The following is a 25,597-nucleotide window of genomic DNA, read 5'->3' as shown; positions in this document are numbered from 1 at the left end:
AGGACTGCCTTATTAATTAGGAAACATACAGTATTGCCTCAGTCTAGGAAATTGTCCAAAAAAAATACATATTGAGAAAAAAAATGCCAAAGGACCTATACACAATCTAGTTGTGCTTTCATTGTGGATATTGTGAGCTGCCATGGCTTAAAGCCTTTAATGTACCCAGGGGAGGGAAAAAAAAGAAAATAAATCTCTCTACCTTTCCTGCCAATCTTTAGACTAATTAATAAATTGATTACATTAGAGAGTCAAAATGTACCAATCTGCACACCAAGATACCCACAGAGCAATCAGTTGTAATTAAAAAATCAATTGCTGTTCTGTAGTAATTAAATTTGTCCACTTAAATAGATGTAATTGATATTGCCTGCAACCAATTTCCAAGTAGGGGCTCTTAAGGGATTTTCGAGATTAAGGGGCTTGAGCCAAAGGTTCATCCTAACTTGAAATTATCATCATGCTAGAGAGTTTATCTCCTTTTCCTCCAAAACTATCAAGTAGTAAATAAGATTGACTCTTCCCTAGAAATAGATGGGAGGGCAATGCCAAATACTACAAGATAAATAATGACTCATTAGGTGCTTCTTGGTATCGATTTCACTGTATTTGCATTTTTTAAATGAATGACTTACAATCTGTAAAGCTATTCACCAAGCAGACTCACTGTCCCATTGCTTTCTACCTACTTGTGACTAATTATTTCTGACCTCATCTCAGTATTTTATATTCAAGATCCATTGTATAGTATTTTTTGCTTTTCTGATGTTGTGAATACCTATTTCTCTTCTGGGGAACAGGGAAGGGACAAGACCAAGAAATAAGAGGCTCACATTGACCATATGGCCAACCTAGTTTGAAATTTGATTAAGCCAATGCCCCCTCCCCTCATAACCCATTCATTTCTTTCCAACAGAGGGGAGAAATTATATACACCCAGCTACGGATCCCACTTTTCACTAATATGTAACATTTGTATATTCATTTAAAGAGGAGGCAGTATAGTTTACTTCTGTCCTAAGACAGCACTAAATGTCCTATTGGTCATTATATAGGTATGATATGGCTACATAGTTAATTGGCACAAAAAAAAAGCCACAGAAATCCCACATCATTATATCATAGAATCTCTGAGTGGGAAGGTACATAGGGAAGGTATCTATTCCCCAGACCTATACAAAAACTAGCTCTACAGATAAGAATCATTCTACATTTAGGAGCAACCCATTCTAAAGTAAATTATCACTCCTTCCAGAAATTCTCTGTGTAAGTGGTGTGTGTATGTGTGTGTGTTGTCCATGCAGGTTTGTTGTATCCATAAGGGTCTATCTAGAAGTGGCTCAAAGGGAGGAGTGAATAGATAGCTGAGTCCAGAGCTTCCTCCGCCCAACTTTCTACAAGGGAGTTTGACTCATGCTGGAAGGGGAAGAACAGATTGGGAGCCATAAGGCTGGCTGCTCTGCTCTCCTCCATGAGGGAATACTGGAGTAGAATGATATTTATTCATCCCCTTAAATATTGTTAATCTATGGAGAATGATTTTTTAAAATTTATTTATTTTTAGCTTTCAACATTCACTTCCATAAGATTTTGAGTTTAAAATTTTTCTCCCTCCCCAAGACGGCAGGCACTCTGATACAGGCTCTACATATACATTCATATTAAACATACTTTCACATTAGTCATGACGTAAAGAAGAATTAGAACCAATGGGAGGAACCATGAGAAAGAACAAAACAAAACAACAGAAGAAAAAGAGAGTAAATAGTATGTTTCCATCTGCAGACTCCAAAGTTCTTTCTCTGGATGTGGACAGCATTTTCCATCATGAGTCTTTTGGAGCTGTCTTAGATGCTTGCATTGCTGAGAAGAGCTAAGTCTATCAAAGTCAATCATCGCACAACGTGGCTGTTACTGTGCACAATGTTGTCCTGGTTCTGCTCACTTCACTCAGCATCAGTTCATATAAGTCCAGGTTTTTCTGAAGTCTGCCTGCTCATCATTTCTTATAGAACAGCAGTATTCCATTACATTTACATACCATAAGGGGAATGATTTTTAAGTTCAAAATGTACTCCTGATCACTATTCCTTTACTGGGGAAGGAGTGCCCCCAAGCTATATACTCAAACGCAAGACTCCCTTCCCATAAAATGCCAGTTACACAAAGACCATCACACAAAACAAATAGCAAATAAATCTTTTATTAAAATGAAGAACAAACAGAAATCAGAGAAGTTATACAGATTAGAATATACCAGACAGTTTAAAGACTATACAGGTAGGGCAGCTAGGTGGTGCAGTGGATAGAGCTCTGGCCTTGGAGTCAGGAGGACTTAAGTTCAAATCCAGCCTCAGACACTTGACACTTACTAGCTGTGTGACCCTGGGCAAGTCATTTAACCCTGATTGCCTAGACAAAAAAAGCAAAAAAAAAAAAGACTAAATGGGCTTTCCCTCTGAAAGCATGCTATTTCAACTCAACCACAAGGGCAGAGTCCCTGATTTTGCCCAAAGAGAAATTCCCAGAAGTCTCTTAGGAGACAAACTAGGACCAGGGACATGCTCAAAGCATTAAATCCTCAATGTGTCAGCTGATTCTCAGCGTCTTTCTCTCCCCCCAGGAACCACTCTCTGCAGAGAGAGCCCAGAAACTCACAAGTCCTCTCTGGAGAAGCCAGAAGAACCAAGGATCTCCCCTTTGCAGGCAGGTTACATTTTAATCTCAAATGGTTTTCAAGCTGATATTAATTCCTTCTGTCCATAGTAAAGATGAGAAGTAGCTAGTGACCATCCTGATCTGTGCAGCACCTTCTGGGAGATGTACACATGTTAATAAAATTAGCACTAGAGGCATGACCAATCTCAAGATCCCTGACTTTGGGCTATCACTATGATATATCTTTTGGTTCTCTAGGAAGATTTCTGAGTTATGGTCAGCGTGTCCCATACTTCAAAGATAAATGAAGTTCATTGGATGTGGGAGAGAGGGAAGGGAAAGAGAAGGGGACGAGGGCATATAAGTTCTCAAGCTGCTTTCCCTGTATAAAAGCAACTTTAGAGAAAATTGTAGGCTCAACAGACACTCTCTTAGTTAGCTGGGGTCCATGAAGGACCCTGGCTAGGGAAGTAAGAAAGGTGTTGCTACTAAGAATCCTTATACAGATAAAGGTCAGAATTGTGCAGCAGGAACAAGTTAAGATCAACCATTAGACAGATGAGTCATGAAGTTTAAAGTGCCAGAGGCAAGAAGTGGTGTCTGAAATAAAAGTCTGATCAAAACCAGAAGATACAATAAAGTCCAAGCAGGGGCAAAATCTAGAGCTCAGCCTATGATGGTGCAGCACCAGACAAGAGAGAGGGAGCTGAGAGAGACAAAGAGATTTCTCTCAATTACTGCACTGTTGGTCTGTATGTGCATGTGTACTTTTATGCCAGGTCACAACTGATCCTCCAATGTTTTCTTGAGTTGCTTCAGCAGAGGAGCTACTGCTGCCTTCATTGGTCTCCATGGCAACAGCTAAGTTCACTGTGCATTAGACAGCTAGCTGTTCCATGTCTCTCTTCTATCTGGCTAAAACCCCAGGCAGTGACAGTATAGCAACAGCTATTGACATCCCTTGAAATGCTGAGAGTTCCCCTGAAAGCCCTTTGCTGCCAGGAGGCATGTTATTCCTTTAGTAATAGGATTGGGCTCTGGGCAACACATCTATACATCTTTCCTTCCCCTGCCCCAAGGGTCATTAATGAAACTGAGCACACAGTTTCATCCAGACCAGGAAGGGTTTGGTTCTTAGGTACACTTGTACCCATGGTCCTGGTAGTTAGCCACCCTTGGTAATGGCTAGCCATGGAATACCTCTGCCCCTCCCCACAGTTGCTGTTGATGAGAAAAAAAAAAAAACAACCACCAGAAATTGACCTGGAAATTCACAGCACAGTGAAAAGATTATGTTTATTGTCTTCAGTTAGCCCCACTTCTTATTGGCTTCCTGTGGAGAAGAGAGTGAGAAAAGGCTGCCTCCACATACATGCATTCCTTTAAGTGTTCACAGTCATTCCTATCCATAGTAACATGCAAAATAGGGATTGGTATAAATATATAAATTGAATTGTTCCTTGCATGCACTCAGGAAAACCTAAAGAACTTTATGATCTAAATAATTTGCTCTCCTGAAAAGGAACACTTCTCCTACTAGCACTCAAACTAATAAGACATGAAAGATTTAGACAATAAAGAGATAGAAAGAGCTCATACCCAAGTCCATAGGCATTCAATAAAACTCTCCTACTTCATACAGGTATCTTCCTTTTTTCTTTCTATTTATTTATCTATCTCTCTACCTATCTATTGTCCTTCCAACTTACATTACTACTCAATGTGGCTCAGGACAAGTAGTATATCAACCATCTCCTGCCATGGATATACACAGTCTACAAAATTTGTTGCTGTTGCTTGTCCTTCTTTCTCGAAGAGGACCATGACATCAGGGAGGTGATGCCATGACATGCAAGTGAATTGGATTTAAGTGAGTGTGGGCTGGGCAAAGTCTGACACTCTATTACTTTGCAGTTGGTTCACTGATTTTCCCCACTTGGTATGGGTTCTTTCCCATAAAGGATGGATTGTGTGCAACAGCTTTCATTGCAAGCCTCCCTACAGTTCTATGTGCCTCTTGGTATAGCCATCTAATCTGGCTAACCATTACCTCCAGATCCACGTGCCTCAGCTTTTTTCTTTGGACTCCACTTCACCGTTTAGCCTCTTGGGTCTCTTGCCCCAGTTTATGGTGAGGATTCCCTTTACATCTTTATTTTAATCTCTGAAGCCAAAGTTATACCTGGTTACTATCGATGCAAGAGTTATTAACTTAATATCTACCAAAGAGCTTAAAGGTTCAGGATTCCCCAGTTTTCCAATTCCAATTCTATTTTCCGCTCACAGATGAGTGAATGAGGTAATGATAAAGTTAAACATAGGAGGCCCTAGTAGACTCCATATTCTTGACTTCTCATATGTAGGTACAGCCCAGAAAGACTGAAAATCTTTGAGCTCATCTTTACATAAATTATTCCCCCATTGTTGGACTTTGAAACTGCTTCCAGTTTAAATAGCTTTTTCTTTTTAATACTCAAAGGATATACTCTTAACAATGGAATTATTTGGTCAAAGGGTATGATCATTTTTATAATCTGCTGAACATCACCTAGTTGGTCCCCAGGAAGATTCTACACATTCGAAATTTACCAGCAATAAACAAACGTACTTGTTTTTCTACAACCATGGCAGTAGAGTTTCATTATTTTAGTCTCTCCATTTTGATGGGCGTGAAGAGACTCCTCCAAGTTATTTTAATTTGTACCTCTTTGATTATTGAGATTAAGCATTTTTTTAAGTGAGAATTAACAATTTCCTCTTTTGAAAATAGACTGTTCATAGTTTTTGACCATTTATCTATCATGGACTAGAGTTATCACTTTTTTTTTTAACAGTTCCATTTTTTTAGATGCCAGATTTTTATCTCTCATGCCTGTCACAAATATTTTCCCCAATCTGTTATTTTTCTTTTAATTATATTTTCTGCTCCACAGACTTTTTTTAAATTTTAAGTCAAGCATACCTATTTTATTCTCAAGCTTCAAGAATTCTTTCTATTTGTTGAACAAAAAGTCTTCTTTCCATCACTCAGAGAAATAGTCCTATTTTCTTCCATCTTTTTTCTAGAGTTCTTTTGTTCCAGTTTAATCTTTTCATTCAGCTGGAACTCACTGGTGTATATGGCATAAGACATAATTCCAAATTCCTTTTCTGCCAAATTGGAAGTCAGTTTCCCAAGTACATTCATTAAATAATTTCCCCCAAATCATATTTACTAAAAAGTTGTCAAACACAAATCTTTTTTATGTATTTGGTTGGATGTCTGGAGAATTCATTCTGTTTCATTGATCTAGTTCTTTATTTTTTTGCCCAGTTCAAAGAAGTTTGGGCAATAACCATTTTGTAACATTTTTGGTTCCAAAGCACATTTCATTCCTTTTTTCTTCTAAACTTAATGAACATTTAAAAAAAAGAATATTTCCATATACAAGTGGAACTGAAGAGTATTCTGTGATACCATGAAACTCTTTTATCTACGGCTTGCTTCTTAAAAAGTATATTTTCAATGCCATTTTCAAAGCTGGCCTACTTCGGTGTGTTTCTATAACCTCTCTCCTAACCTCCAGACTTGCATCTCTGACTATGGGACATCTCAAACTGGATGTCCCATAAACATCTTAAACTTACCATGTGTTCAAACTAACCTCATTATCCCAAACCCTGCCCTCTTCCTAACTTGTCTGCTACTGTCAAAGACACTACTATCCTCCCAGTCACCCAAGCTGACAGTCACCTAGGTGTCATGCTGAACACCTCACTCCCTCTCTTCCCACACTTCCAAACTGTTGTCAAGGCCTGCTGATTTTACCTTCATAACATTTCATCCATCTGCCCCCTTCTCTCCTATGATACTGCTAACCATCCTGGAAGGCCCTAATCACTTCACACTTAGACTACTAGAATAGCTTTTTGATGGGTTTTCATGCCACAAGTTTCTCCAATCCATTCTTCCACTCATCTTTCTAAAACATAGGTTCAGCTATGTCACCACCACCACCCGGACTCAATAAATGATAGTGGCTGCCAATTACCTCAAGGATCTGTTTAGCATTCAAAGGCCTTCATACCCTGCCCCCTCCCCCCAACCTTTCCAGGTTTCTTACACCTTCCTTCCACAATACTTTTCCATCCACTGACCCTGACCTCAGGGATGTTCCTCTAAAGACACTCCAACTTCAGGCATTTTCACTGCCTGTTCCCAGTGCCTGGAATGTTCTTCCTCCTCATCTCCACCTCCTGGCTTCCTTCAAGTGCCAGCTAAAAATCAACTTTCTGCAAGAAGCCTTTCCCAGTCTCTCTTAATGGTAGTGTTCTCCCCTGGTTGATTACTTCCTATGTATCATGTATTCAGCTTTTCTGTACATATTTGTTTGCATGTTATCTCCTCCATTAGACTAAAAGCTTCTTGAGGACAGGGGCTGTCTTTTGTCTTTCTTTGTATCCCCAGGGCTTAGCACAGTGCTTGGCACATAGTAAATGCTTATTGACTGGCTGGCTGAATGACCTAATTTTAAATAGATTAATTTGTGTCTAGGCCACAAGATGAGAGAAGACAAATTAAGAGAAAGTTCTAGAATCCAGGGGCCTACATGCCCAGCCCTTGCTCTGGAAACTTGGGTGGGTCACTTGTCTCCGTTCCTCAGTCCAAAGCTTTACCTGTAAAATGGGGATGATGCCTCTTTCTCTTTCCATACCACTGAGAAGAGAAAAGAGAAAATCGTATTTAAGTTTGGGGGGAGCTGGGGATGAAAAAGGTTCTACTGATGTTATCACATCACAATCTATCAGTGTTTTATTTATCACATCGATATCGCCTCAGAGGTATCCAAATGATCTAAAGCGCTTTTCAAACTTTAAAACCCTATATAAAAGCTGGCCATTATTCAAACTGCGGCGTTAACAGAGGAGCTTCCAAGCTCCGGAACTGAGTATTAATAGCAACAGGTTTTTTCTGGGACAACTACACAGTGCTTTCCGGTCCAGAGGGACTGAGGCGGCCTACTTCCGGCTAGCTGGTTTTCCCTGGCGTGGGCCGGAGGTAGGAGATTGAGGGAATCAGATTCCGCACCCCTCCCTACCTTTTACAGCGTGCAGAATAAGAATGGGGACAGCTGCCTGTCCCATCGGCGTGTTGGTCGGGGGTGTGGGGCGGAGGCTAGGGCCAATGACCTTTACTAGGCACCGCCAGTGATCTCGGAACCCCGATGGAAGCCGTACTGAGACGCCAGAGCTAGTTTCTGCCCGGAACCTCGTCCGGGTTGCTCTCCCGCGGAGTTGCGGCTGCGCACTGAGCCTCTTTGCCGCCGCCGCCGCCGCCTCTGCTTCTGCTGCCGCCGCTGCTCCTCTGGGGCTTGTCGCTCTCCTCTTCCTCAGATCCTCGCTGTCCCGACTCCAGGTGCGTGAGCTGGGGGGCAGAGTCGGTGGGGCGGGGCAAGCTCGGCACGCGTGGGGAGGCCCTTGCCTGTCTCGCCGCTGTGAGGGACCCGCCCCGGGCGGGGGCGGGGATGGGGGGGTGAGGCAGGCCTCCTCCTTCCTTTCCTCCCCTCCCCCGTCGCTGTTACTGAACTGTCTGCGCCCGCCCCCTCCCTGTCCCCATCCCTGCCCCGAGCGCGTGCGTGAGTGTGTGTGCGTGAGTGTGTGTGTGCGTGACTGTATGTGTGTGCGTGACTGTCTCCATGCGTGACTGTCTGTCTCCATCCGCATGGGGCGGGGGCGGTGTCTCGGGCCCCTTCCCCAGCTTGACAGCTTGAATTCTTTCTCCAGCCTCTATAGGGATCGGAGGGAAATGCGCCAGACCACCAGTTAGGTAACATTTTTTAACTGTTTGTGTGGAAAGGCCAAGGATGAAAAGGGAATGATGGTGTGGGCGGAGTTGAGAGGATAATAATATTAATAATAACTAGCATCTCTAAAGCTCTTTAAGTTTTGGGAAGCACTTTACAAACATCTCATTTGGTCTTCAATTTAAAGGTAGGTAGGTGTAGGAGGATGAAGTAGTTACTTACTTAGAAAGGGAAATGCACCAGACAACCAGGTAACATTTCTAAACTGTTTTGTGGGGAGGCCAAGGATGAAAGGGGGTAATGGTGTGGATGGAGTTGAGATGTTAATAATATTAATAAGAGCTAGCATTTTTAAAGTGCTTTAAGGTTTGAAAAGCATTTTTCAAATTCTCATTTTTATTTTCCCTGTAGCCCAGAGTGTAGGAGGGGAAGATAGCCGGGAGGTATTGTTATTCTTCACATTTTACAGGTGAAGAAACTGAGGCAGACAAGGGTTAGGTGACTTGCTCAGAGTCACATAGATGGTAAAGTGCTTGAGGCTAGATTTGAACTCTGGTTTTTCAGACCAGCGCTCTTTCCACTGTGTTACCTGTGTGCCCCTAGGTAAGGAAAATGCCACTAGAAATTGCTCTAGGTGTCCAAAAATTACTTGAGTCTAAATTATTTGTTTCTTTTTTTAAATTTGATTTCAAGTCCTTCTCCATGCTTATGTAGTGTTTTAAATGCAAGAATCATCATCCCCTAGAAGAAGCTGGGTGGTGAAGAGAGAGTCTGGCCTGGAATCTAGAAGACCTGAGTTCAAACCCAGCCATGTACTTACTAGCTCTTGAGGTTGGGCAAGTCATTTAACCTTTGTTAATCCAGCACGTTGTAGGCACTTAATAAGTACTTATTCTCTTCCCCCTGTTTTACAGATGGAGAAATCTAGACTAGGTTAAGTGACTGACCTGATTTAGTAGATGGTCCCAGTTATTGTGAACTAAGGGCTTTTGACTGCCAAAACCAGTGCTATAGGAACCCATGTAAATCAAGGAGTTTAAGAAGTTACCATATTATCAAAAGATTGCTTTGGTGTTCTTCGGTAGATTCAAGAAGTGTTTAAATAAATTTGTGGGTGTTAAAATCCAAGAATAACTTAACAAAGAAGAATCAAAGTGGTTCGGGTCACTTGATGTGAAAAACTGTTCTGATTGGGAGAAGGAGACCTAGTTTTTCGGTTCTGGCTATGCCAACGACTGACTTCTCTGGGGGCTTGATTTCTCCTTATGTGAAATGAGGGGGCCAGACTAATTGTTTCCATGTCCAAAACTCTATAAATTTTTGCCATGGTAGGTGCATCCTTAAATTGTTAGGACATAGAGGACAATTATGCTATCCCATAAATGTGAAATTTTCTGTGTAATTTCCTGGTTGGATTTGACCTGACTCAATATGGTATTTCTTGTTTTCCATTTAGAATAGAAAGAACTGCTAAATTTCTTCTTTTAGGAACTATTCTCTCCAGGAAAGCTGATCACCTATTGATGATCTTCAGGATCATCTTTTGCAACATTTTCCAGTAAATAGAGAAGAAGGAAATTTTCAACTGAAAGGTGAACAACCTTACAAAATTGATATGCCAAGCCCAACCCCTTTAGCATTCTTCGGGACTGTAGTATATCAACTGAGATTGTGTCCTGATTCTCACTGGAAATAGAAAGAGAGTTTATCCTGAGTCCTCATCCATTCAGAGTGCTTTTTTTTAAAGCACCTGTTTGCAGAGTAATAACTTGCATTGAAAGAGAAACAAAGTCTAATTAAGACATAATCCCTCCTTTCTTAGGGCTGATAAAACAGTAGTTTTTGTTTTGAATTGTGGAGTGAGGGCTTGGAGCTCAGATGATAGGTAAGGATTAGAATTGACTCTTGAAATGAAGAGGGTGAGGGGTGGGACTTTCAGTGGTTTACCAGCTCACCTTTGAAAAGTGGGACTTACAAAGAGTTGATAGACTAGATGGCTCCTGAGGCCCCTTTTTCAGTCTCAGACCCTAAGACATTCAGTGTGCAAACCTTCTGGGCTTCAACTAATGAGAGTTCACAGATGTATAGGGCCAGGTACCATTGTTGCACCATGGAAAACCAGAGTGTATGTCATCTTTGGTATGAATGTTATAGATTTCCAACTTCTAGGTGCTGATTGTGCAACTCAGGCACAGACTGTTGCAAAAATATTTAACAGAAAGGACATTGAAGTTAAGCAACTTGGCAAATCATGGGATTCATGTTGTGTTTTTTTTTGTTCTGTTTTTTTGTTTTGTTTTGTTTTTTCAATTTTGATCACCAGAGCCAGATCATGGTATTTGTACAGGCAAGATCTATAAACTATCTCTGCTCATTGGAAAATTGGGGCCTTGACTATAACACGTGCAATTTGTTACAAAACAAATACCCTTCTAACATGGAGAATATAATTTTATGCTTCTAGAAATATGTGTATTTATCATTTTTCCCCAGATACGTTTAAGTTAAAAGTGTTCTTTGTTGTTCCTTTTGACATCCCAATATATGTTGCAATGCACCTCACACCCAGACCCTGGGCAACTATTTGCCTTGCTTATACCCTAGTTTTGGCTCTATTGATCACTTACATCCCATACTCTGATGTTCACAATGGGGATTTTGGAAGTGTTTATATTATATTTTAAACTTAAGGAGAAAACCTATAGTTTCTAGATATATCAAAAATAACAGGTAGTTAATTGCTTTAATATTAAAGGATTCATGTGATGTATTATGTTGCTACTCCTCTAGTTACTGAAGTGTTTTTTACTTTCTGCTCTTAAGCATTTTGTTTCAGTTGGTAAAGTAGGATAGGTCATCAGGAAGAATGCAGGTTAGCTGTGACATGCTTTGGCCCTCAATAGGATCCTAGTCATTTCAGCTTAATAGGCTACTTGGTAATTTTGAATAAAGCTGCCAAATTTATTTTTCTTCCTCACTTAGATCAGAATTTCTTGGGAAATTATATAAATATACAGCAGCTAGTATATGGTAGCTTTTTCTGTTGTTGAATTACAAAAGCTCTTATATTATTTCTAATGCAGGTTGCTGAGAAGAACCAATGGATATGAGTCATTTTGTGTTGAATGGCTAGAACCAAAAGATAGTAGTATTAGTGATTTGATGTCAGCTTGGAAGTATGTCTTCAGTGAGGTGCCCCAGGAATCTGTGCTTGGTCCTGTCCTGTTTAACATTTTTGTTGTTGTCTTGGTTAAAGACATAGATGGCATTCTCATCATATTTGCAGATGACCCAAAACTGGAGTGGGAAGAGAGAGTAGCTAACACATTAGATGACATTCATGGTTCAAAAAGATCTTGACAGGCTAAAATAGTAGACCCAGTCAAAGTGTATTAAATTTAATAGGAATAAATATAAATTCCTGTGCTTTGGAGTTCAAAAAAATCAGTATTACAAGGACAAGTTGGGGGTTGTATAGCAGTTTGTCTTAAAGAGATCTAGAGGTTGTGTGATTCAGCAGTGTGATATGGAAGCCAAGGAGGCAAATGTAATCTTAGGTGTAGTATCTGGTCTTTCAGAGGTGATGGTCTGCTTGTCCTCTGCCCTGGTCAGACTGTCTATAGTGTTGTGTTCTTGTTCAGTTCACATTTCAGGAAAGACATTGACAAGCTAGAGACAGTCGAGAGGAGGACAACCAGTATGCTGAAGGACCTTGACTTCATTTTATATAAGTATCATCAGAAGGAACTGGCTTGAAGGCAGAAGATGTTTTGCCTGGAGAAAAGAACACTTAGAGTGAACATTATAGCTGTTTTCAAATATTTGAAGGGTTGTCACATAGAAGAGGGATTAGATTTGTTCTGCTTGAATCCACAGGGCAGAATTAGGAGGATCAAGTGGAAGTTTCAGAGAAGAAAATTTAGACTTGATATAAGGAACTACAAACAGAGCTACACACAAATGGAGGTGGTGGTTTCCCTATTTCTAGAGTTCTTCAAGAAAAGGCTGGATAACAAAATCCTAGGTATGATGGGCAGGGAATTTTTATTAAGTAATTCTGGGTTTAAGGCATGAACTTGGAAAAGACAAAGGCTCATGTTTCAGATGGCTCATAACAAAATAGAACTGTATTTCTGACCTTCAGTTGTTCAGTAAGTTTTCAGTCATGTCAAACTCTTCATGAACCCATTTGGGGTTTTCTTGGCAAAGATACTGGAGTGGTTTGCCATTTCCTTCTCCAGCTCATTTTACAGATTGAGAAACTGAGGCAAACAGGGTTAATTGACATGCGCAGGGTCACACAGCTAGTAAGTGTCTGAGACCAGATTTGCACTCAAGAAGATGAATCTTCCCAACTCTTAGCCCAGCATTCTATCCACTGGGTCACCTAGCTGTGCCTTGGTTAGACCTCCTTCTATTCTTTCAGTAATCGAAAAGTGGGGCCAGAGCAGCAGCAACTTCTGTCTCTGATTCCTTCCTCTAAGGCAGAGGTGAACATAGGTAGAATGGTGAGAAAAAACATTTTTTTGCAGTTGTTGTGGCAGAGTAAAATCGATTGTGGAGTCACAGGAAAAACTACTAGAGTACAGTACGTCAGAATGTTAGCAGAATGCTAAGGGGGTTGGGCTTGGCATATCAATTTTGTAAGGCTCTTGTAAGATTGTTAACCTTTCAGCAACCATATCGACTCTGAAGACACCACCCAAAGTAATAATAACAATAGTTAACATTTACATAATGCTGTAAGGTTTACTAAATGCTTTACTTATAGTGTCTCATTTGATCCTCACAGCAACCCTGAGATAGGTACTATTATTAACCCCATTTTTTTATGGATGAGGAGACAGACCTAGATATATTTGGTGATTCCCTCTGGGTTACACTGCTAGTTAGTGTATGAGGTAGAGTTAGAGCTAAAGTCTACCTGACTTCAAGTCCAGTGCTTTACTCACCATGCCACCTGTTTATTATTTATTGACGTTACTATATAGGCAACTCTAGGCCATTCTGGAGCTAATTAGCCACCTTTTGCTTTTCCACATTCCCTTTTAGTCACTCCCACTATGGAATAATAAAAGGAATTACAACTCTAACCAGTCAGTTTAATTACTAGTTAGCTACCCTGATAAGTTATTCATTCAGTAATTATTTGTTGAGTGCCCATTATGTTCAAGATTCTGTATAGGGGGTTAAGAACACATGATCCCTGCTGTCACAGAGTCTACTGTTTATAATGATAACATGGGTCAGTTAGGTGGCCCAGTGGATAGAGCTCTGGCCTTGGAGTCAGGAGGACCTGAGTTCAAATGCGGCCTCAGACACTTGACACTTACTTGCTGTGTGACCCTGGGCAAGTCACTTAGCCCCAGTTGCCTCACCAAAAATAAAAACAAAAGAAAAAAGATAACTTGCATTTATGTATCATTTTGCAGTTTTCAAATAACTTTCCCATGTTGTTTAAGATGTAGCAGGTGCTATTTTCCCCATTTCACAGAAGAGGAAACTAAGGCCTAGAAGTTGAAATGATTTATGCAAGGTCACTTGGCTACTAAGTAGCAGAGCCAGAATCAGAAGTCTGACTTAGTACTCTGAATTTTCCATGGTACCTCTTATTGCCTATGGCGTTCTCCCATAAACAGAAGTAGTTGACAGTTGAAAAGAATGTGCTAATAGTGCATCAGAGAATTTGTCTCAGGAGAGTGATGTGTATCCCTTTCTTGCCAGGCAGATCATGCCTAATGTGTGCAACATATTTTGTGCAAGCGTGTTTTTATAGTGGTAACGTTATTCTTTCCTGTCTCCAAAAATGCTACTTAAGTTAAAATTTTTTAAAACTTAAATTAGAAATTATATTGATGTAATGGAGAGAAACAAATCCAATTTAGTTACCTCGTTATTCAGTACCATGGCTGTGGCTAATCTTTTCTAGAGAAATGTTACCTACCTAAGGAATTTTGTAGAGTTATAAACTGTTTTCCTTTTTAAAGGTTTATTTCTTAGGATGTCCGAAGTCAGTAATATTATTTTGAAGGATAGATCTATGATTCTGTTATTTAGAATTGGTATTTTATTTTTAAATGCAGAAAAAGCCCAGGTTTTTCTTTCTGCATAGTATTTTTAACCTGTGGTCTCATTCATCTTTTTTATATGATCAAAAAGTCCTTGAAATAATACTCTTTTTTCTTTTAACTTTTAGAAACCTATGGAGTTTAAGAAAGCAATGGATTTCAGTGGAATTCACTGAAGAATTTTGTGACTGAAGTTTTAAAATGGTAAAGGTTCAGCAGTGTGTGGTGTCTAACAAGTTACCTAGGAAGAGGCCATATATTTGTAATATTTGCTTCAAGCACTTTGAAACACCATCAAAATTAGCCAGACATTATCTTATTCACACTGGTCAAAAGCCATTTGAGTGCCATGTGTGTCATAAAACTTTTAGGCAACTAGTTCATTTGGAAAGACACCAGCTAACTCACAAGCTGCCATTTAAATGCAGTATTTGTCAGCGACACTTTAAAAATCTAATAACCTTCTTGAAACATCAGCAGCTCCACAGTGAAACCTATCAGAATGATGTGAAGCAGGTCAAAAGATTGGTGGAATCCAAGCAAGAGAAGCCAACTTATGGGGTGTACCGTTCTTTTTCAGCAGAAGAGAGGTGGGTATTACACCCATCCTCCAAATCGGATCATGTGTATGGCACTGCAAGGAGAAGAAAGAAAATCCATGCATGTGATACCTGCAGCAAGATGTTTCCATCTCGCTCAAAGCTGGAAAGGCACTTACTTATTCATACTGGCCAGAAACCTTTTAAATGTTCTCTTTGCAGTAAGTCATTTAGACAGTCAACTCATTTGAAAATCCATCAGCTAACACATACAGAAGAGAGACCTTTTCAGTGTTGCTTTTGTCAAAAGGGATTTAAGATTCAAAGCAAACTTCTAAAGCATAAACAAATTCATACCAGAAAAAAGAATTTTCAGACTATTTCATTCAAGAAAAAGAGTCCAGAGCCACGCTCAGCACCAATTAAATTAAATTTAAAGCAGGATGGTTTTGAAAATGGTGACACACAGGAACCTGAGGAGGATACTCCAGTTGATGTTGACTCTATTTATATTGTCCCTTTTCAGTGTCCAGAATGTGAGCAGTGTTTTGAATCAGAACAGATTCTTGGTGTTCACAAATGTTTGCGTGCAGGAGATGCTAAAAATACAAACAGCATCAAAAGAAACCACAACTACAAAACTAATGTTAAAGGTAAAGTTCTTTCTAAGCTTAGGCGAGGTGCGGATAAGCAGTTAGATGCCTTTCGATCTGACAAAAAGAAGTTTAAAACTAGGTTCTTGAAAAATCGTGATGTTCTTGGAGAGCAAAGCTCTGATCAGAATGCCTCACCTAAAACCTTTAAGAGTCCTCATGGCAAATTTGGGTCTTATAAGAAAGTTAGTAGTAGTAAAAAGAAAAGACATTTGCCATTTTCCTGGCAAAAGCAACTACAGAGCCCTAGTGCAGAAATCAATTTGAAAGGTACTATTAATAGTGAAGGTATTTTAAATGTAGATGATTCAGTGAATGATGACATTACAATTTATAGTCCATCTGGTGAGGAGCTCTTTGATCCTGAAGCGCTTCAACATGCGCTTTCAGCTCCCGCTGACGATCTGCATACACGACATAAAATGTGTCCATGTGACAAATGTGAGAAGGTTTTTCCTTCAATATCCAAACTTCAAAGACACTATCTAATTCACACTGGACAGAGACCTTTTGGCTGTAATGTTTGTGGGAAATCATTTAGACAGTCAGCTCACTTAAAGAGGCATAAGCTCACTCACATTGAAAAGATCCCTTTTAAAAGACCTATTTACCAGGTAGAATTTGAAAATTTAAACAAACTTTTCACTCATCAAGGAGACAGTTCTCAGTTGGGGGTTTATTCTGAGGCTTCTGATGCTCAAGAATATAAGGTGACTGACTCAAGTGAAGTATCAGAATTCAAAGTTAGCACAGAATCAGGAGATTTCATTCTTGTCACCCATGGTAGAAATATGCAGCCATATCTGTCTAAGAAACTGTTGGAGACAGAGCAGAGGCGTTATAGCCGTTACCATGGCTATTCAGGAAGTGCTGAGAAGAATGAAGGTCTGCTTTACCAGTGTAGTGTTTGTTTTAAAAGTTTCAGGTCTCCATCCAAACTCGAAAGACACTATTTAATACATGCAGGACAGAAGCCATTTGAATGTTCAGTGTGTGGCAAAACCTTTAGACAGGCACCCCACTGGAAGAGACACCAGCTTACTCATTTCAAAGAGCGACCCTAGGAAAATATGGTTGTCTTAAATTTGGTTATGTGACTGATAGAATCGCCATCACAATTGGTGCTAGGCAGACCGCTGGCAGTATCCCTAGAGATTTTGTTTTTAAAGTCTTTTGCATTTGGAATGTGTGATTATCAGTGGGTCTGCATTAGCTGAAAGGCAGGGACTATGTCTTATTCATCTTTGTATGCATGCCTTTCAGCACCTAGCATAGTGCCTTGCATATACTAGGCCTCAAGTGTTTGTTGAATTGAATGGAACTGAAATTGAGTGAATTAGTATGCAATTGCTTGTCATGCATGGTAAGGTCATAGGATGAGAAAATAGTAAATATATTGTTTATGAGTATCCACCCATTTGAAAAATGATACTTGAGTGTCCAGTGTTTTATTTTAATGTTGCAAATACATGTGGTGGTTATATTAAAAGTATTATTGAAAATCACAATATGATATTCATTTTAGTGGGGTTATTCCTTACAGTGTGCCATCTCTTTATATGTACACAAAAATGCAAGAGGCAGAAGGTGGTTCCCACATGGAAGTAATAAACAGTCTTCACTGTGTTCCCTTTGTATTCCATATGACCTGAAAGTATAACTGACATTTTATATAGTGCTTTATGGTTACAAAGTGCTTTAGATAGAGCATGCATTTGATTCTCACAACACTCTGTTGAGGTACGTTGTGCAGGCATTACCTCCTATTTTTAGATAAGGAAATTGATGCTGAGAAATCAAGTGATTTTGCCCATGGTCACACAGGTATGTGTGTAGTGGTAGAGTGGGCCTGGGCTGAAAATCAAATCTTTTGACTATTGTTGTCCATTTACTACTCAGTTTTCATGGCAGAATCCTCTAGTTGCATTTTAAAAAAATGAGAATTAATGGAAGTAAAAATGAATGAAAAATTCTTATGGCAACGTTCTGGTTGCTCATTTAACGTCTTTGAACCCTAGGTTTCTTCACAAAGAGGGAACATGAAATGTTTATTGAATTGAATTGACTATAATAATACTGCATTTCTTCTCAGGAGATAATAGGCAGACTTTTTCCATCACCTGCTTTTATCTAAGGCCATGGCTTCTTAACTTTTCTTATATCATGGACCCCATTGTCAGTCTCATGAAACCTATAGACCCCTTTCTCAGAATAATAATTTTAAATGCATAAAACAAAATACATAGGATTATAAAAGAAACCAATTTTATTGAAATACAATTGCCAAAATATTAAGAAAGCAAGTTCTTAGACCCCAAGTTAAGAATTCCTAATCTAGGCAAAGGTTATGCTTTTAAAATGCATTTGGAAAGTGGTAAAGTCTGTAGGCTTTACCCCTGCCCTGTTCAGTTGCCAGGCCATGAATATTCTACAGCTTCCTTAATCTTTCTGACTGTGATGACCAGATTTTCATTTTAGAAACAGAATGAAACTCATCAACCCACTTTCTCTGTGGTAACTACTAGATAGGTCTACCAACAGTACTTAGTTGTAGATTAATGACCTGTCACTTAGCCCTGTTTCCCTCATACCTGAGTTCCTTTTCATAAAACTGTCTACTCTGCTTTTCATGTAGTGGTGCCAGCAGTTATCAACAGCTGCATCTAACGTTTGTTATTTTACCCTCCATATTTTGTCCTCCATCCTCTTGCAGAATTCTCATGTTAGATAATACTGTGGTCCTAATCCTTTCTTAGACAATTATGCAGCATCCTGATGTATTTGAAAGCAAATTTGATTTGGAGTGAAGGGAAGGCAGTCTTATAGGTGACTGTGGGTAAGTTATTTAGTATCTTTGGTTATCATCTTGTTCACCTGAAAAATGAGCCAGGGTTAGACTGGATGATAAGGTCTCTTGTAAGTCTAAATCTATAATGCTATGTATTTAGAGATTATTCCTGTTAATAAGATGCTCATCATAGGAATGTAGTAATCACTTGACAAAACAAAACTCATGGCTTGGAAAACTTTTATTAATATGGAGCTGTAAAGGCTGAAAGCAACTTCTTTTTGGATTTAAGAATTTAATCCTATTTGGAATAAGGACTTCTGGTAAATAAAGGTAAAGCGTAGAGGTAGCATGGACTAGGGGATAGAGAGCTGGGCTTGGGATTAGGAAGACCTGGGATCAAATTCTAGGCTTGCCACTTACCAGCTGTGTGACCCTGGGCAAATTATTTAACCTCGGTGTGCCTCAGGCAATTTCTTTGGACTAAGGAGTTATAGAGAAGTTGCTATCTACTTTGTTGGACTCAGTTAAAATCAGTGGTATTCTTAAAGGGAAAGAACCAGCATATTCATATGATGGAATAAAACAACAGGTGAGTACTTGTAGGACACTTAAACACCTTAAGAGATTTCTTTCTTTCTTTCTTTTTTAAGGAGCTTTTTTCTGAAAGGGAATTCAGATAAAGAGTGATAAGTTTTTTATGCTATTTTGAGAGTATCCCTACCTTTTTGGCTCAATATTTACAAAGAAAACTACATATATACAAATAGAAATTTGGCTTTTATACAGTTACTCCGACAAAAACACCTGAGTAATGGGGACCTGTTAAATGCTAAAAAAAAAAAATTGAATGTTTCCTTTAAATATTGAATTCTGCTGATACAGGTAAAATTATTTCAGCTGTTAAAAATGTATTTTACACAGAACTTTAAAGGTTACACACACTACTACACAAAGTATAACAGTATTTAATTTTGTCTGGATGGATTTAAAGGAAGATGATGAATTTTCTCTAGACCTTTTAAAGAAGAATCATGGTTTTTACTTGCATTGGCATAGATTATTGGTTGAATTTGGTTTGGATGAAATTTGTCCTACTCCCAAACTACACAGAGAGAATCAGAACAGGCTTATGTAATTTTTTTTAAAGGAGTAAAGCTCTTTACTTACCTGTAAATGTTATTATTTAAATACATTTTCTGCCTGTTTTTTGAGTTGCAAAAATTAAAAAAGTTGTCAAAGTAGAGCTTTGAAGTACCTGTAACAGATCATCTATCTATTTGTGTTGTACACTTTATGTGGAGAGTTTAGAAATGTGAATATATGCTACATAAATCTTATTTTAATAAGATTAAGCATTAGATGTCAAAATAACTGATGGACTGCTGCATGCTAGAATCAACTGTTTTTTGTTTCGGAGAAGAATAAACTTCATAAAACTCTAAAGAGCACTGGTTCTTTTTTTAATTGTCATGTATTAAGTTGATAAATTATCAGTCACACAGCTGTTACATAGAAGCTTGGTAGAGCTAGTGGAGTTGTTTCTTTAAAACTGTAGTTAAACTCTAGAAAAGTTAAAAAATGAGTAAGTTCTTATATTGATGATTTCTCCAAATTACAAAAAATTTAAAACTATATTAGTTTCTGCAAACATTACTCCCTAGAAGATCAACAGTAACTTCCTAATTCCCAAAACATTAGCCTCTTCTCTGCTCCGGGGCCTTGAATGCTCTATGGAATATAACACTTGATAGCTCCTTCCCTTTCTCTCTCCCTCTCTCCCTTTTCTCCCTTGTGTTGAGTATATATAGGGTGAGAATTGGGTTTAGTCTACCATCAGCACAGTTCCCCACCTAGAAGCCCCAGGACCACTAGCTTCAGGGTCAGAGAGTATAATCAATGATGAGATTGTGAAGGATACCCCAAAGTACCAGTGTTTCACTAAGATTTCTCTTAAGTTGGCAGACTGAGCAGTATGCCTCACATAAATGCTACCAATTCCTTTCTATTTTACAAAATACCCAATCTGGGTCATGTAATCTTATTGTCATCGATGCAGGTTACATGCTTACACTGTCAGTGCCTGAACACCCATCGGCTATATTCCTTTAAAAGCCCATTCCAAACTGGTTTTCCCATCTCCTATCCCATTAAACTGTGGCCTACTCTATTTCCAGGAAACTATATGGAGCAATGCAAAGAATGTTTAAGTCACAGGACCTGAGTTTGAGGTCCAGTGCTGCCACTTACTTTTTGTGAGTCCTTGGGCAAAACATTAATTTCTCAAGGTCTCAAATTCCTCATCTGTAAAATGAGAATTTTGGACTAGATCTCAAAAATCTCTTTTTGCTCAAAACCTATGATCCTATGTTATGATTCCCTGAGTCCTTGGCACCCAAAAGTCCATTCGTTGAATCTGCTTCATCCTGCCTGAAGAATCCAAGTCTTTGTCCCTCTGTCTGACTTAGGTTTAAAGAGTCTTTGTAATTGCCCCCTTACTTCCTAATCTTCAACTAATTGTTATTCGGTTTTGTCCAACTCTTTGTGACCCCGTCTGGGGCTTTCTTGGCAGAGATACTAGAGTGGTTTGCCATTTCCTTCTCCAACTGATTTTACAGATGGGGAAACTGAGGTAAACAGGGTTAAGTGACTTGCCCAGGGGTTACACAGCTAATAGGGCTGAGGCAAGATTTGAACTCAGGTCTTCCTGACTCCAGGCCAGGTGCCCTATCCACCATGCCACCTACCTGCCTCCAATCTCCAACTTGAATCCCTTTGAAATGATTTCAGGGGCTGTTTTCCAACAAATCTGAAAGGGCTATTTGTGTCTGATACCCTGTGATTTTCCTTAGCCTTTGATATCCTATCTAAATGGGATGCTACATTTGGAGGCATCAACTTTCACCTCAATTATTTACTCTAAATTATTGCCTTTATCATGTGTGTGTAGCTAGCAACAAAACTCCTAGGCTTTGAGCCAGTCTCTTATGTTAGAATTATCTGAGCATATGCTGTTTCCTCCTAGAAGATCTGAATTCCAAGAGGCCAGGCATTATTTTATCTAAGCTTTGTTTCCCCATATCCAGACTTAGTTTCCCTCAACTCTCCCACTTTTACTGTTCTGCAGTATCTCATGAAAGCTTCCTTTCTAGTCCGTTGTTACTATGATCCACACTAGTTCAAGTTCTCATTACTTGTACTAAGCAATAACCTAACTGCTGTCTTAGTCTTTAATTTCTCCCCTTTCTAATCCACTGTTGCCTGATTTTGAAGTTTTACATTTATTGTCTTAAACATATCTATCCCCTACTAGATAATAAACAAGAGTAGGGACTATGTCGTATTCGTCATCACCCCTACTTTTCAACCCCACCTTGTCTGTCACTCAGTAACTAGACTAAATCGGGATCAACAAACTAAAGCCTATGGACCAACTTTTGTATGACCCTCAGGTCATAGTTTGCCATCCTACACTAGATGAATGAATTTGGGAGTAGTGTATGGCATCCAAATGACAACATTTTAATTAGTAAAATCCAAACTGCAATATTTTTAGTAATATTTCACTGGGTTTTCTATTTGTTTTCCTTAGCTAGTCTTCAACTTAGCATATTGCTGATTTAAAAATGAAGGCAATGAGAAGTTGCTCAGTGGCTTTAAATGGGCTACAGTGTGTTACCAAAGGCAACTTACATATATAAGTATGGTTAGAGATAGTATGGAGGTAGGCCAACTATAGTGAGAGAGACATTCCATGTTGCCTTGGACTAGACCTGACTCAAGTCAAACCTCTGGTAATTGAGGTTCGATTTGGGAACAAACAGAGTCATTTAAGAATTAACAAAAGGGAATTTACTTAGTCATAGCATGAAAAGTACATTCAACAAGGATACACTTGAGAAACAATTTGGTGAATCAGGCTGAAGGAAGCTCCCATTATGGTCCACTAGTCAAGCATCTCAAAGCCCCCTTAGATCCTTGTGGTTGCTTTGTACTCAGGCAATTAGGAAGTGATATATGAGCTCTTAATTTGAGCCAACCAAGTCTTGAGGAATGTCTCAATACATTTTAAGGAAAAGCTAGCCTAAACTCTATGGAGGAAAGGGTAAAGATGTTGCTACTAACACATGTACATGAGATGGACAGCTCAGATAGTACACTGGTACCTCCAAGATACTTAAAGAATAAGGTTAAAGCCTCCAGTTTGTCAGATAGAAACTGGAGCATTCAAGAAAATGCAAAAAAGAATCACAAAATAAGGTTATTGTCATTCACCTTCAAAGGATAAAAATAGGAGAGAGTTGGAAAAGGGCAAATATTGTCTTGCTTTTCAATTGGGAAAAAAAAGGAAGAATGGGGTCAACAAACTATAGATCTGTGAGCTTAGAATTTTGGGGACATTCTAGGAGTAGTATTAAAGTTATAGTTCGTAAGCATCTAGAAAAACCAATGATAACCAATAGCATAGCTTCACCAAAAACAGGTCACACTAGACTAATTGTATAACCTTTTTAGAATGAGGTGATTAGACTATCAGACCCTGAGTATATGTAATTTACCTAATTTTAATAAAGCATTTGACAAGTCTCGTTCTATTTTTGTGGATCAGATGATAGTACAATTGGGATTTGAAACTAGTCAAATAGCCCAATTCAAAGCATAGTCATTGATGCTTTGATGTTGACTTGGAAGGATGATTCCAGTGATACAATCTGGGAATCTGTGCTTGGTGCTATGTTAACATTTTTATCAATGACTTAAATGAAAGCTTATCAAATATACAGATAACACATAACTGGGAGAGATAGCTAATACAATGGATAACAGACTTAAGGTTCTAAAAGTTATCAACAGATTAGAACGTTGGGCTTCAAATAAAATAAAATGGATAGGGGATAAATATACAATTTTACACCTAAGTTTTTAAACAATCAGCATCATAAAATAGAAAGAGGCGTGGTTAGATTGTAGTTTTTCTGAAAAAGATTTGAGAACTTTAGTAGACTGGTCCCATTAAGAATGAAAAGCCAAGATGGGCTCCAACTTGTCCCAGATGTCTTACCACAACATACCTGCTGCTTCTACTATATCATATCTCAACAATCTATCTAGTCCCTGGTTTATTCACTGTCACTAGTGCCTTTTACCTCCTTGGCTTTTTTCCTCACTCCTCAGCTCCATCATCCTCTGCTCAAGACTGCCTGTTGAACAATAATAATCTGCCAACTCTTTGTTCATTACTTTGTCAGACAAAATGGAACCCAATCCAGCATGGTGACAACTTTCTCTGAAGAAGACCATCACTCTCCCAAGCTTCTGAGAACTGGAAGAATCAAAACTGGCATGCATATTCTCTCTTTTTGTGTGTCTCTCTAACTGAAATTTTATTTTTAGATAGAAATCTATGTTCTCTCCCTCTCACACCCCACCCCATTGGAAAAAAAAAAAGAAAAAATTCCTTCTAATAAATATGCATAATCAAGAAAAACAAATTCCCTCATTGGTCACATTCAAAACAATTCGTCTCACTTTGTACCCTAAATCCATCACATCTCTGTCAGCATGCTTCATTTTTAGGCCTCTGGCATCACAGATAGTCATTATATTTATCATAGGTTTTACAGCCTTCAAAATTTTTTGGCTTTACAATGTTGTTATTATTGTATAAATTATCCTGGTTCTCTGCTCATTTCATTCTTTATCAGTTTATAAATGTCTTTAAAATTGTTCATTTTTATAATATTAGTGTTATCATTCTGGTTTTGTTTACATCACTATGCATCAGTTCATACATGTCTTTCTATATCTCTTTGAAATAATTTTTCCCTCATTTCTTAGAGCCCAGTAGTATTCTATGACTATAACAGAACAAATGACTAGATTTTGTTCAACCATTTACCAACTGATAGATATCCCTTTAATTTCTAATTTTTTGCTACTTCAAAAGAGGTGCTACATATTTGTATATATGTATTTTTATAAATATTTTTGTATAAAGGAACTTTTCCTTTTTCTTGATCTCTTTTGGGAACTAGGTCAAAGGACTATGTGGTAATATTTTATGTATAATTCTAAACTTCTTTCCAGAATGGTTGTATCCATTTGTAGGTCCATTAAGAGAGCTTTAATGTGCCTGTTTTCCAATGGCCTCACCAATATTTGTTATTTTCCTTTTTTGTCATCTTTGCCAATTTAATGGGTATGAGGTAGTATTGATTTAATTTATATTTCTTTAATTATTGGTGATTTAGAGGATTTTTTTCATATGGCAACAGGTGGCTGGGGCATTTTCTCCTAAAAACTGCCTATTCATATCACTTGAGGCATGACTCATTCTTATAAATTAGAATCGTTCCTTATATATTTTTGAATTGAGATTTTATCAGAGAAAATTGCTCACAAAATTTCCCCCCAGTTAATTGTTTTCCTTTTATCTTAGCTTTATTGGGTTTATTTGGGCACAAACTTTTAAAATTTATGTAATCAAAATTATCCATTTACTCTTCTGTGATCCTCTCTGTCTCTTGTTTGGTCATGAACTTTTCTTCTATTCATAGATCTGATCAGTAATGTTGTCTATGTTTCCATAATTTGTCTATGATATGACGTTTTATGTCTGAGTCACATATCTATTTGGAGCTTCTCTTGGTAAAAGGTGTGAGATATTTGACTAAATCTAATTTCTTCCAAAATGCAGTCCAATTTTCCTAGCAATTTTTATCAAATAGTGCATTTTTGTATGAGTATCAGGAGTCTTTGTATTTATTGAATCCTAGGCTGACATTCTTTTGCTTCTGAATATTGTATACCTAATCTGTTCCATGGTAAATCTCTCTGATTTTTAAACAGTACCATTTTTTTTTTTAAGAATTACAGCTTCACAATGTAGTTTGTGATCTGGTACTGGTAGGCCCCCTTTATTCCCACTTTTTTTCATCATTTCCCCTGAGATTCTTGACCTTTTTAACTTCCAAATGAATTTTGTTATTTTTTCTAAATCTCTAAGTTAACTCTTTGGTAGTTTGAGTGATATGGTATTGAGCCCTTCCTTTGCAATTTTCTTTTTTAGGGTTAGTGCTTTTTTTTTCTTTTTAAAAATGTTTTTATT

At 38.4% G+C, this 25,597-nt stretch overlaps 2 protein-coding genes across 5 annotated transcripts; one reads left to right on the top strand and one right to left on the bottom strand.

The window, feature by feature from the left end:
• Positions 1-2,187: 2,187 nt before the first annotated feature.
• Positions 2,188-8,361, bottom strand: LOC110209708 (uncharacterized). The gene is made up of 2 exons (XM_020988366.2): positions 7,737-8,361; positions 2,188-7,354 (listed from the first exon to the last, which is right to left on the bottom strand). The coding sequence occupies exons 1-2, from the start codon at positions 8,359-8,361 to the stop codon at positions 7,311-7,313; spliced, it is 669 nt and encodes a 222-aa protein (XP_020844025.1). The 3' UTR covers positions 2,188-7,310.
• ZNF770 (zinc finger protein 770) lies at positions 7,964-17,209 on the top strand. Of its 4 annotated transcripts, none has more exons than XM_020994487.2 (2): positions 7,964-8,053; positions 14,638-17,209. In XM_020994487.2, exon 2 carries the CDS (start codon positions 14,711-14,713, stop codon positions 16,763-16,765), a length of 2,055 nt encoding a protein of 684 aa, XP_020850146.1. In that variant the 5' UTR covers positions 7,964-8,053; positions 14,638-14,710; the 3' UTR covers positions 16,766-17,209. The 4 variants fall into 4 exon arrangements, with proteins under 4 accessions (XP_020850146.1, XP_020850362.1, XP_020850212.1 ...); XM_020994703.2 differs by lacking the exon at positions 7,964-8,053 and adding an exon at positions 8,210-8,459; XM_020994553.2 differs by lacking the exon at positions 7,964-8,053 and adding an exon at positions 8,210-8,464.
• The last annotated feature ends 8,388 nt before the right edge of the window (positions 17,210-25,597 follow it).

The sequence above is a fragment of the Phascolarctos cinereus genome, unplaced genomic scaffold (assembly GCF_003287225.1).
Source record: "Phascolarctos cinereus isolate Bilbo 61053 unplaced genomic scaffold, phaCin_HiC Scaffold_3;HRSCAF=262, whole genome shotgun sequence".
Lineage (NCBI taxonomy): Eukaryota > Metazoa > Chordata > Mammalia > Diprotodontia > Phascolarctidae > Phascolarctos > Phascolarctos cinereus.
The sequence above is the reverse complement of the archived record's forward strand: the minus strand, read 5'-3'. Positions and strand labels throughout refer to the sequence as shown.

Excerpts from the sequence above, each read along its gene's own strand:
- LOC110209708 (XM_020988366.2), bottom strand. The coding sequence starts at position 8,361 with ATGCGGATGGAGACAGACAGTCACGCATGGAGACAGTCACGCACACAC. Across the intron at positions 7,355-7,736 it reads TATTCTGCACGCTGTAAAAG|TGGTATGGAAAGAGAAAGAG; the intron begins GTAGGGAGGGGT and ends TTCTCTTCTCAG.
- ZNF770 (XM_020994487.2), top strand. The coding sequence starts at position 14,711 with ATGGTAAAGGTTCAGCAGTGTGTGGTGTCTAACAAGTTACCTAGGAAG.